Source organism: Chelon labrosus (genome assembly GCF_963514085.1).
Source record: "Chelon labrosus genome assembly, chromosome: 8".
Lineage (NCBI taxonomy): Eukaryota > Metazoa > Chordata > Actinopteri > Mugiliformes > Mugilidae > Chelon > Chelon labrosus.
This window is the reverse complement of record NC_140358.1, coordinates 22,424,020-22,437,696: the sequence shown is the minus strand read 5'-3', so window position 1 is coordinate 22,437,696 and position 13,677 is coordinate 22,424,020. Positions and strand designations below refer to the sequence as shown.

At 40.6% G+C, this 13,677-nt stretch overlaps 1 protein-coding gene across 1 annotated transcript; it reads left to right on the top strand.

Annotated features, from left to right (window-relative positions):
• Nucleotides 1–173: 173 nt before the first annotated feature.
• Nucleotides 174–13,079, top strand: LOC311491665 (plastin-3-like). The gene is made up of 16 exons (XM_084549650.1): nucleotides 174–261; nucleotides 4,569–4,637; nucleotides 5,465–5,616; nucleotides 5,770–5,899; nucleotides 6,017–6,149; nucleotides 6,245–6,326; nucleotides 6,992–7,157; nucleotides 7,319–7,458; nucleotides 8,578–8,673; nucleotides 9,090–9,276; nucleotides 9,398–9,476; nucleotides 9,582–9,702; nucleotides 10,181–10,314; nucleotides 10,984–11,107; nucleotides 11,235–11,359; nucleotides 11,522–13,079. Exons 2-16 carry the CDS (start codon nucleotides 4,577–4,579, stop codon nucleotides 11,652–11,654), a joined length of 1,863 nt encoding a protein of 620 aa, XP_084405776.1. The 5' UTR covers nucleotides 174–261; nucleotides 4,569–4,576; the 3' UTR covers nucleotides 11,655–13,079.
• The last annotated feature ends 598 nt before the right edge of the window (nucleotides 13,080–13,677 follow it).

The following is a 13,677-nucleotide window of genomic DNA, read 5'->3' as shown; positions in this document are numbered from 1 at the left end:
CAGAACACTGAATTGTCACAAGATGATCAAAGCTATTTACTTCTCCTGTCAGTGGTCATAATGTTGTGGCTGATCGATGTGCACGCAGACCATTGACTGCTGCTTCCTGAGAGGAGGCGTGGTTTAGGGAAGGAGGGCGGAGCGCTGTGGCTCACCGGGCGGTGTCAGCCGAAGAAAACGGGACAGAGGGGTTGACAGAGGCCGACAGAGGGATTCATTTTCCCCGGGAGATTTTCCTGAGTTGCGCCAGCGGTTCTTCAGGTAAGAGGAAGGAGCTTCTTTGGGCGTTTTCTCACGACTCGCGGAGGTGACTATTGTATCAGGGTTAAAAGACTCACTGCGACACATTAACGGTTCTTGCAGTCAGTGATAAAACACATTGCACAGCTCATATAGCATTATGTGTAAGAGATATGGGTCAAAGATATGCGAAGAATTGATCATAATGCGGTGTATTGTGGCTTGAATAGATCATATCTTATTGCACGAGGACAGCTGGGCTTGTTTGGAGGAAGTGCAATTCCTTACAAATTAAATTTCAACTGAATGCATGTTTTCATATTTATTTTATGAATTATTTAAATCATGACTACTATTGTGCTAATCTTTTTTTTTTTATCAAATTATAATTTATTTTATTACAGTGTGTTGTAGAATCCCATTTTAAGTGGCCAGCCAAACCTCGAATTTAAATTAAAAAGATTTATTTATTATTTACACATATAAGCTCTTAAGCCTGAATTACATTTTAATGGCTGTTTTATTATTATTTTATTATTTGATTTAAATATAACTAAAGGTCACTATTTTCCTAAATGGACAAAACGTGATTGTCAGACAGAGCAGCAGCAGCAGCAGCAGCAGTCATGTGTCAGGATGAATATGTTAACATAGGAAATGCACCGTCAGGCTGAGACATGTGTGTTCATGTCCTGTGGTTAGAAACACACTGCTTCTATCATCCATTGTGTGGCTGAATAAATACATCCTCAATATCTAAATGTGTCACTGACCTGACCTTGATGGCTGCAACAGATTTATGCTTCTTTTTTATTTTTAATTTTTTTGTTTTTTTTAGTGCAGTTTAATGTTGACTCTGTGTCATGTCCCAGAAATTAATAACTGTGACGTATTTGAATCCTCGCCAGACACTTAATTTGAATAAAACATGTCAGACTTGACTTTATTTTGCAAGGACAAACCTTGAATCCCTTTAAAGGGGAAGACCTTTCAGCCTAAACCAGTGCCATCTAGTGGTACTAAAATGTAAACCCTGGATAAAAAGACATCCTGGAGTTTGCTCACCTTAATGATTTATGCAATAATGAGGAAATCACATTGACATGCAGAACACAGTTTTGCCTTTAAAAGATGAAATCATTGATTTAAGTTTGTCAGAGGAACAGGCATGACAAGAATAGTGTCTGTATTCTCTGCACGGGCCTAGTTTGCATCACAACCTTCTTTTTTCTCCTTCCATTCAATTATTCAAATAACTTTGGGAATAGACAACTGTCAAATAGGATATTTTTTTCGAATGACCACTAGTTTCAGTGCCCCAAACAAATGCTTCTTCTTCCAAGTATTTGTAGAGTTAATAGTAGCCTACGTGCGTGTGTGTGTGCTCGACTATGCAAACTACTATTTTGCATGCTACCAATGAAGCTTAGGGTGATTGATGCTTTGTCACGATGTAACTTGACCGTGGCTGACAGGAATCAGAGGAATGCATGATGGTGGTGCGGAGGCGTGATTTACATGGAAAATGACAGGCAAAAGGTGCAACACGTGGAGTCATTTAAATTTTGCACAGTGTCGGACGATGATGGCGTGTTAGAGTTTCGTCCAGTTTCAACGACTGTGAGAGGATTACATCCTGTTTTCTACATGAAGTTTATATGACAGTGTTGGATTTGTCTGGACGACTTTGGCCTCCTAGGTTTGCGTTGATTCTGAGTGTAATACGTCAGGTTGCTGTGTCTCAGTTCTCTGCTGTCTGCAGCTGAAAGCTCTCTCTCAAACTCAATCACATACTCTACAGGCTAATCTCACTATCTCCTATCACTGGGAGTAATGTGGACTAATATGCTCTGCTTTGCTTATTACCACTGAATGTTTCATTTCAACTGTTAATGAAATCTCTGTTTCTCTAAGTGGATCTGCTTCAGAAGCTCTAGTAAGCAAGATAAAGCTCTTCTTTATAGTCAGATACCTTTATAGGTAGTCATTTGCACATACAAATACAGTACATGTAAATGTGCAGGTCTCAGATTCTGTCTACTACACTGTTATGTTCATCATTATAGGTTTAGAGAGAGAGCCAAAGCAAAATACAGGCATCTACATAAGCTATGGTAATAAGCTTCTATGCCCTCCGCTATAGAATCTTATTATGCCAGAAGCAGTCCGCGTAAACCTGATCAGAAGTCTTCAGGCTGATGTAACTGCTGGGCTAAATGGCTCTTTGTATAATAGATGAAACTCAGCCTTCTTCCTGGCTGAGTGAACAGAGCTCCGCTGTTTTGAGAGCTGCAGTGTGCCTCCAGGCATCCGACAGTAAATCTAGGAGTAACAAACGCACAATGCTATCGTATCTCACAGATGAGGGTCGTCCTGTTTCATGGTTCTGTGTGTGCTTGCTGCTGCCTGAGTAAAGTATACTGATTTATTGATGTGCAGCTATGTGACTCTGGCCTGGGGTAGCGAGACAAAAGAGAATTAGTCCGAAACCTTTCAGTTCATTCTTGATTTTCACTGGACAAAGACTAAATGTCATCCTAGAGCCAAGAGTAAACACGCTTGTTTAAGTTTTCTTGAAGACGTTTCTCCCGCATAGACTGCATATAAATATGGACAAAGCGTCCCCACTTCCTTGAATTGGTCAAACTCATGCTAGTTTCCTGGGGATATGGGATACGGCGCAATCTTGCAAATTTGGAGCCAGAGTCTTTGCAGTACGGTCCTAGATTGTAGCGACGTGGAGCCACGTTATCGATGACCCGCCCACACTTCCTCCAGACTCACTCGCTTTTTCGTTCCGTTAATACTCTGCTCTGCTCTACCTCCACCAGTTACAAGGAAATGTTGGATTATACACTCTACTTAATTATTTATTTATTTTTTCCAACTCCCACGGCCCTACAGGACTGCTACACAGAGCAGTTGGCATGGCAACTTGCAGTCCTTGTGATGTGACATCCTGTTTGTATAGCGTCAAATAACTTGAAATGAAACTTGTCAGAAAAATTCACACTTGAACACGCATCGGTAGTTTAATAACCACCTAAAATGTATTTTAGTTCTTTTAGTTTGCTCCCATCCACTAATATGGAGGGGGCGGAGCTTATGACCTATACTGCAGCCAGCCACCAGGGGGAGCTCTAATTGATTTGGCTTCACTTTTGAGGAGCAGTTCTGTTGCACGTCTTTATACAGTCTACAGTCTATCTGTAGGTTGTGTCAGGCTGAAACTCCGATAACTAGAGTCTGCTAATTACCCAATACTCAGTTCACTAACAAGACCACGCCTCTTGATATTCAAAGAAGTTTATTTGACCAGGTTAAAGAGAAAGGAAAGATAGGAGATCGAACGGAAGGGTCGAGGGGTCAAGGGGAAGGAAAAGAGAATTGAGTAGCGACAGATGATGATCCTTGGACGACTGGACGTAGGAACCCAGGGAGAGAGATTCAGGGTGGGGGCATATCTCTGGAGGCATCGACTCCTTGGCCCCCTGGTTCCTGCAAAGAGATTGTAAAGGAGAAGAGAGAACAGAGAGGTTCGGGGTGGAGGGGTTTGAGAACTGAGTCAAACGGACGAGGAGAGGTTAGGTGCGTCTATATAGGCAGTTGCGGGTAATTGGGTGTTTGACACGTGGTCCTGTTCCTGAACCTCAGTTATTTAACTTCATCTCAGCTTCAGATTAACCTGGGTGGCCTTGAGTCTTGTTCTTTTCTGGGTGGTTAGAGAACTACTAAGAAAATGGTTTATCTGAGCGTCTACCTCTAATTGCAGGTGAGTGTCTGGTTGTTAAGAGGCCCTAGTCACGTGGGTTACAAGATTGCACCATCCGCACAAAAACAAACTCCCCTCTAAAGTTTATGAGTGGTGGAACATCTTCAAGAAAACTCCAACAGGTTTCAGCTCGTTTTAGCTTTGTTTCTTTTTAGAGATAACAGACCATAATCCCTCTAGGTGCCACTGAGTGGCCGACAACCAATCTGTGTGTAAGAAACTGTGTGACATAGCCATCATCTGTTTCAAATAACCACTCAGCAGCGCTCATCTGTACGGTCATCGAACCGGACATCTTCCAGAGCAAATTAAATCAGATAATGACGACATTATGTTTCTCTTACATATCAATAATATTGTTTGTTGGTGAATTCCCAGATATTGACATCGGTGTAACGTAGCTGGGAAACCATATTCTACCCAGCAATGATCTAATGGCTGAGATGACTCTTGGCCAGGCAATTTGATGATAATGCACCTGTAATGTACACCTGCTGATGTGCGCTACGAGTTTGCATCCGTCGACAGTACTCAAATGCATTTGCGTGTCTCACAGGTGTCAGCATGTCAGGAAAGGTCAGCGCCGAGGAGATGGAGGAGATCATGGAGGGCTTCCAGAAAGTGGGTGAGTGAAACTACGTCGATACTGCAGACTTCAAAGTAAACCCGTCTGATGTCGAGCAGATGTCACGGACATATTTTTGTGCAAGTATGCGTGTGTGTGTGCGCCATCTGACAGACAGATGTTTTTCTTGTGATGTACGGAGGAAACTGGAAACCTTCCATCTCATAGAGTACTTCAAAATTTCTCAGAATGTATTTACTGGATTTATCCTCACACTCTCATATTGCATTCGCTTATTGTGTATGAAGCTGAGGTTCATTAGTTTAGTCTAATATAAATACTGGAAACATCTTACCCGGTTGTGTCTTAACAGAAAAATTAAACCCACCTTCCCCTCCCCCAAAAAAGCAGTTTTTGTCGTGTTTGAACAGAGCCAGGTTTCTCTCGGTTTCAGTCTTTATGCTAAGCTAAGCTAAACGCCTCCTGGCTTTAATTGTGTATTTATGTACAAGAGTAGCACCAGACCTTTAGTGTGTGTGTAAAATTTGTGGAAGGACTCTAACGCTTTGAATTCAGAGACTATAGATTGAAGGGAAATCGGCAGAGGGTTGAAAGGAATCGAGGGGGGGATGGGATGAGTGAGGTCTAATGCAGAGATGGAAGACGATCTTCAGGTGTGGAGGAACCCGGGAAGAGAGACTAAGGGTGGTCGGGGCTAGGTCTCAGGAAGCTTTGGGACTATAATAATGCTAATAATAAGACTAAAAAATACCAAGAGTCCGCTCCAGAACAACAACATAAAGTGTCATGTTGTGTGCACTTGAAATAAAAAAAAGGGCAGCGTCAATTCTTGCCTAAAACTTTTCTGTTTTCCCTCCTTCCTCCAGACGTGGATGGCAACGGGTACATCTGCGCTTCTGAACTGGGCGATCTCTTCCGTGAGGTAGGCTGTCCTCTGCCGGGATACCAGATCCGAGAGCTCCTGGAGAAGCTGGACCGAGATAAGGACAGCCGCATCAGCCTTGAGGAGTTCACGGCTGTAGGTAACACTAACTATCTAACTAACAAACTAACTAAATAACTAACTGACTAACTAACTAACTAATACTGATTACATTCATAATTACATCTGGACTTGTTATGTATAGTACACCGTAGCTCATTAACTTTTTTTTTTTTTGTGCTTGTTCAGATCTTCCAGGACCTGAAGGACGACCGCATGGCTCAGGGTTTCAAGAAGGCTCTCAACAAGAAAAAAGGCATCGTAGCCATCGGGGGCACGAGTGAGATCTCTAGTGAAGGAACTCAACATTCAATCTCTGGTTGGTGAAGCTAAATTAAACCCCGACGTCTCTCTGTAACTACTGATCAGTCGTCATCAGATATTACTGATTATCGCCGGAAGGCACGTGACTCTTGATCTCATCACTGTATTTCAGAGCAGGAGCGCTTTGCCTTCGCCAACTACATCAACTCGACTTTGGAGAAAGACCCCGACTGCAAACACGTTCTGCCCATCAACCCCAACACTGAGGCGCTGTTTAAAGCTGTGGCAGACGGCATTGTGCTTTGGTAAACCAGCAAAATATTTTTTTTTCAGACAGTTTTTAGGCGTCACGCACCTGTCCGCTAAGATGTGTTTTTTTTCCTCACATTTCTTGTTGCAGTAAACTGATCAACCTCTCTGTTCCTGACACCATTGATGAGAGAACCATCAATAAAAAGAAGCTCACTGCTTTCACCACGCAGGTTAGTCATCTTAGGCTTAGACAGACTTTATTCTGTCTTTATTCAGTCACAGTAGCTCAGTTGCACATAAAAAACACAAGTAAAAAGAAAAAATAAAATAAAATAAAAATCTAATAAAATAAAATTAAAACAAAATGAAAGTAAAATATAAGTAAAAATCTAGTAAAATAAAATAATAGTTAAAATCTAATAAAATAAAAATAGTAGCTATAGTAGAAATTCTATAAAAAAATATAAATAAAATATATATAAAATATAGTAAAATAAAATAATAGTAAAAATCTAATAAAATTAAATAAAATTAAAAATAATAGTAAAAATCCAATAAAATAAAATACAAATAAAATATAAGTAAAAAACTTAGTAAAATAAAAAATATAAATAAAAATCTAATAAAATAAAACAGTATGGGCAAAAATTTACAAAATTTGCATATGAACAAATTTACAAGAAATAGAGACAGAAGTAAATATATATTATGTACATAAGAAGGGTTAATAAGGTCCAATAATGTGTATTAACATTATTTAAAATCTAATCAGTTGCTTACTTTATCTGATTGAATGTCACTGTATAAATAATACAGATAATAACATTCATTAGCCTTATTATTAGGTGTCAGGGCTCTCCTGACTATGCATCTCTGCTTTTTCTTCTTCCAACAGGAGAATCTGAACTTGGCGCTGAATTCAGCTTCGGCCATCGGCTGCCAGGTCGTCAATATCGGAGCGCAAGATCTGAAGGAGGGAAAACCTCACCTGGTGCTCGGACTCCTCTGGCAGATCATCAAGATAGGACTGTTCGCTGATATAGAGCTGAGCCGCAATGAAGGTACGCCACGTACAAACACTCAGACTAGACTGCAGATACTAATGGGACGCACACATTACATTGTAGCTGCAAAAATAACAGTGGATCAAACATCTTGCCTATGTCTTTGAATCTATGCCTATCTTCACCCAACCAAAAATAACATTCCTTCTTGTGTGCAGCTATTGCAGCGTTGCTAGAGGAAGGAGAGAGTCTGGAAGAGCTGATGAAACTCAGCCCTGAGGAGCTGTTGCTGAGATGGGCCAATTTCCACTTAAAGAAAGTTGGCATGTCCATATCCAACTTTTCTGGTGATATTAAGGTAAGAAAATGACACTGTGTTTAAGAAACCTAGCCTGTTTGGATTGTAAAACAAAGGCAACTGGACTCGTTTGACCTTTGCTTTAGCGCTGCTTTAGATGTGACCTTCATGTCAAACTTGACTGACATTCTAATTTCTCATTTTAAACATGCAAAGACTACACGACCTGCTGCTACTGAAAAAAAAAAAAGACTGCATCACACGCTACAGGACAGCATTTAGATTTCAGGTAGCAATGACTTCTCCAGGCCATAAAAAAAGAGGCTGCCGTGCAACAACTTGTTGTAGTGTTCAAAGCAAAAGCTAATGTTGATGTGCCACAAGGGTGAAAATGTTTGCCAGTGCTTGGCAACAATCAGCTGCTGCGTGTCCTGGGTGACTCGCAATCATCCAGATTTAAAACCCTAAATGTGGGGCATTCGACATTAATCCTGGCTGCCAGATGACACTGTGTGCAGTACGGGAGTTTTAAGACTGTGTCTGTAAACAACTCACCTCACATTACCTGATAATCTGTGCAAACAAACACCGGTACCAGTGGTTTTCACTCTGATATCACTCACTCTTGATACACATTCGCCGATCAGCCACAACATTAAAACCGCTGGCAGGAGCAGGAGAAGTAGATAACATTGATCATCTTGTGACAATACAATGTTCTGCTGGGAAACTTTTGGACCTGGCATTCTTGTGGATGTTACTTAGACATTGTAATACCCATCTAGACCAGACCAGGCAACCCCACCCCATAGCAATGACACTCCTTGATGGCAGCAGCCATCCCCAGCAGGATGCAGCCTGACACAGACACACACACAAAAACCTGTGTTGACCTGGCCTCCAAATTCACTAGATCCCAAACTGATCAAGTATCTGTGGGATGATCCACAGAGGCCCCTCCCCAACACATACAACCCAAAGGCCCCTACTAAAAACATCCTGTTGCCAGACACCACAGGACACCCTCAGAAGGTCCATGTCCATTCTCTGATGAGTCACAACTGTTTTGGAGGCACAAGGGAGACCTACACAATATTAGGAAGGTGGTCATAATGTTATGCCTGATCAGTGTATTTTAGCCTCATCTCGTGTGTGTTGTTTCTCCGTGTTTCTGTGCAGGACTCCAAGGCGTACTACCACCTGCTGGAGCAGATTGCTCCAGATGGCAGCAAAGAGGACGTTCCACGGGTTGACATCGATATGACCGGCCTATACGTGAGTTCACAGCCACGACACGCGGCCTTTTGTCTTACGTTTATTTGCACACACTAGAAACTAGAGACGTGCGTGTTCAGTCTAAGGTCAGCTTTTCATATCAGAAGCTGGCATGGGACACACTTCCTGTTGACTTCCTGTGGGATTAATATAGTCTCAGCTCATGATAAAATTCAAACTGATTCATAAGAGGAAACGTCTTGTCTTTTGGTAAAGCGGGGTTTTAATGTCAATCATAATGTCAACAAGATGTTTTAAGAGCGTGTACTGTATCTATACGGGACGTATTTAGTGTGCATTTTTTTGTAGGTGCTCTTTTTTTGTTTGTAAGCCGACTACTGAAATAAGAATTATTAGTCATTAGCTCAGGTTTAATGTAGAGGTATTTACAGTATACACTCTTTGTGTGTCTCCAGGAGAAGGATCTTACAAAGAGGGCTGAAGGCATGCTGAAGCAGGCCGACCGTCTGGAGTGCCGACAGTTTGTGACCGCCACCGATGTCGTGAGCGGCAACGCAAAGCTCAACATGGCCTTTGTGGCCACGCTCTTCAACAAGCACCCAGCTCTCACCAAACCAGAGAACCAAGACTGGAACGTTGAAGGTAAACGTGGAGGATTAATCCCTCTGTCCTTCTTCCACTTTCACCCACATCCATATATACAGGAGGTGGATTTCCTCACGAGTAAAATGTTCTGGATGCTTTTGTTTCTGACTTTGTTCAGGTGAGAACAGGGAGGAGAAAACATTCAGGAACTGGATGAACTCTCTCGGGGTCAATCCACACGTTCACCACATCTACGGGTCAGTGTCTCTTTTACGCAGTTTACCGTTCACAGTTCACCGCCTCACCGATTTACTGTTTGTAACATATATCCATGTGTACGTTCACCTGTGCTCCTAATGCAGCGATCTGCAGGACGCCATGGTGATCCTGCAGCTTTATGAAAGGATTAAGGTGCCGGTGGACTGGGACAACAGAGTCAACCATCCTCCATTCAAGGTAGTAGGAGGAGGACATTTAAAAAAGGTAAATATTTCAGACTGCTTATTATTCTCTAAAGCAGTAAAAATTAAAGGAATTTAATGAGCAAATGACGTTGATATATTCAGTATGAGAGCTGTAGTTACAGTATGTTCTCTACCACCAGACATCGAGGAGTATACACTTGTCTTGCCAGTTCATTAGGTCCACCAGGGAAAACAAATGCATTCTAATATAACGGTCCTGCACTAAATCCTCCTTCATGGCTATTCTAATGTTTAGTTGATGTTGAAACAGAGTCAGAAAGGTGGTGATTCAACTGGATGATCATTTTGGAGGATGTAGCTTGTAATGCTGAGTGTTTTTGGGTGAGGTCAGCTAAGATGGGCCGTCTTTCATAAATTATATGACGATTAAACGAGCTGCGCATGAGATCTGTCTGCAGCACGTTGTTGTAAAAACATGATTGTACATATATATAGTATATTAAGCGGGTGTGTGTGTCTGTGTTTGCGCACAACAGATCGAAAACTGCAACTATGCCGTGGAGCTGGGGAAGGAAAAGGCAGGCTTTTCCCTGGTGGGAATTGGCGGACAGGACTTGTACGACGGAAATGCAACTCTAACTCTGGCACTGGTGTGGCAGCTGATGAGGAGGTAAATAACTAACAATTACAGTCAAACTTCAGTTGTGTGTTGTTATTTTGAGACATCTACACAAACATAGAAAGCCAGCTGGCGTCCACACGGGAGGGATGTTGTTGTAGTTGCTGTACCGTCCAGTACACATAGAGGGGGCTGTTCTCTCACTGTAGAATTTAAACTCTAAGAGCCTTACAGCACTTTCTACATTTTCATTCCATCTATCGAAGACAAAAGGAAAGCATAGGTACACGGGCAGCTTAATATACTGAATATACTAAATTCATTTAGTGTTTAGCATTATATATAGTTTAGAAAAAGATTGATCAACAGGGGACATTGCTTGGTTGCAGTAGCTCAGCTCCATGAAATAAAATAAAATAAAATAAAATAAAATAAAATAAAAAGTATTATTATTATTGTATTATTATGAAATAAAAAATAATAATAACTGATTAATTGTGAAGGCCCCGCGTACCTAAAATAAAATAAAATATTTTTTATTCATTATTATTATTATTATTATAAAATAAATAAAATAATAATAATAATAATAATAATGTAATAATAATATGAAATTGTATAAGCAAATAAAATTACAAAATTTGCATATGTGCAAATTTTGTAATCTTATGTGAGAAGTTTTTGTTACAGTGAAGCTGATATTCTGACATCCATATGCAGGTACACTTTAAATGTCCTTGAAGACCTTGGACATGGAGAGGTCGCTGGAGACGATTTGATAGTTTCGTGGGTCAACAAGACGTTGGCGGAGGCTGGGAAGAGTTCATCTATCAAGAGCTTTAAGGCAAGTGAGAAGTTAGCTGGTTGTTGCAAGAGAACGTGTCTTTGACAAAGACTAATCTGATTATAGACAAGCAATCTGATAAATAGTCCTTAACAGTTGTATGTGTGAATGTATTTCTTTGTTTTAGGACAAGACAATCAGTACCAGTATTCCAGTTCTGGACCTGATTGATGCCATCCAGCCCCGTAGCGTGAACTTTGACCTGGTTAAAACTGACAGTCTGTCGGATGAAGACAAACTGGACAATGCCAAGTAAGCCTTTCTTTGAGAACATGTTTGAAGTTGTTGGGTCTTTGCGTGACATTTTTTTTGGCACTTTACTGACACGCCACTTTGCAGATGTCTTTAAAAGCTCCGATAATGACCTGACATGTTGCCGTAGTAACCCTAACACGACCCCCTTCCTTGCACCAGGTATGCCATCTCCATGGCGAGGAAGATCGGCGCCAAAGTCTACGCCCTGCCCGACGACTTGGTGGAGATCAACCCCAAAATGGTGATGACCATCTTCGCCTGCCTGATGGGGCGAGGCATGAAGAAGGCGTAGATGAGACACACATACATGTGACACACTGGCTGACTTTTCCCGTTTTGATGAGACATGAAGCGAGTGAACGTAGTTATATTGGGTTTATTTTCTGCTGTAGCCAAAATAGAGATTATTAATCTGTTCCACATTCATAACCATAGAGAGAAATTAACAGTTGTTTAGATCGGCAGAAGGTATATTGATCGTTCAGAATTTGAATCTTCCGTGTAGTAAAGTGGGACTGCTATAACAGCTAGTACATGACATTAATATTTAATTTGGGTTTTTCTGGATCTCAGTTTAAGCACTAGAGCGTCAGAGTGATTATCATTCCAATACTGCTCCATAAATGTTGGTGTGAATGTTTTTGTTTAGTCGTGTGACGAGTCAGGATCTGAGAAACTGTGCCGTGAAATCTGAAAACGTAAAATCAAGACGGTGACATTAGTCTAGTTCATTAGTCTTTTCACATTATTTAGCTGCAGTCTTATATTTGTTTCTTTCCCAACACTGCATTGCCTCTAATTTCCCATGTGCGCTATTTGTGCAGTATCTCCCAACGTGCCAGCATGCTCACACTATGAGCGATTTATTATACGTAAGCCATAATAATCTTTACTGAACACATTTTTTTTTATTAAATAAGACCAAAGCTGTGCTGGATGAAAGATAGCCTTCAAACTAGAATAAAACCTTTTTTTTTTTTTCTTTTTTTTTACCTTTAACTTGTTTTTACAACTGTCAGTAGGTTTTCAAATGCATAATCAATGGTCAGATAAACTGCTTTGAATGTATTGATGTATTTAAACTGATTAACAAATACAACTGACCAAATCTGAAAGAAGAAATCTGTTATTTAGCATCTTATAGGATCTTTTTTCACTTGAAAACTTTTAACAAGACCAGGAAATATATCAAATACACTCACAGACTTTTAACAAAAACCTCATCTCTTCATATCCACGGCTCCCATTTGACTGAAGTTGAAGCTTATTTCGTCTGTGCAGTATTTCCTTTTCAAACTTGTGAACACGTCAAAGCTGCTACTGCTTCCACACAATCTCAACAAGACAGAAGAGGATGTCTGTCTGTATTGTACCACACATGTGGCCGCACCGTTAGGTACAAGAACCACCATCTGAAACTAAAACAGATCTCCAGTTTGTTTGTTCGCCGCGTGCTGCGGTTGAATATGTGGATGTTTTAAAGGTTATCCAGGTTTGTTGCTGCTGTCGTTAACATTCCACAATTGATTTTGTTTTATTTCTTTTAATACAAATGTTTTCCCTGCAAAGCACTTTCCTATCTTCACTGATTATCTGTGGTAAAAAAAATAAATAAAAAAATACGGCTACACACACACATATACACACTAGCAATACTTCCAAAGGTCAGATTGTACAATCACTTCAAAAAATGTTAAATAAAAGCAATTTTTCCATATGTTCTTTGCTTTGTCTGTTTATTGCTTTCTCTGCATTGCACGGAGTCTTGAGTATCCTAATCAACGCAAGATGAAAATGTTGTTCAATTACCCAGACGAGGAAAACAAGGACATTTCCTTGAAGCTTTAAGGTCGTAAAGAGCATAAAGAACAACATAGGCAATATAGGAAGGCTGTCATGATGGTTGAATATAGGCAGGGGCGCACTGTTTGGACTGTAGATTGTGTAAAGGTGGGCAACTGAACAGCTCCTCAAAAGTGAAGCCAAAGCAAGTAGAGCTCCCCCTGGTGACTGGTTTCTGTATAGATCATAAGCTCCACCTCCTCCATGGTAGCGGGCGGGTCTTGGGCCAAACTAAATACAAACAAAGTACATGTCAAATACATTTTTTTTCAGTGATGGTTTCTGTCATTTTAGGTAGCTAATATAATACTGATGCATATTCAAGTGTCAATTTTTCAGATAAGATATGTTTTAGCTAGTTATTTGATGCTATAGAAACAGGATGTGACATCATAATGACTACAAGGAAATGGGGACGCATTGTCCATATTTATATACAGTCTGTGGTCTGGGTAGGCAAACCAAGCACATTT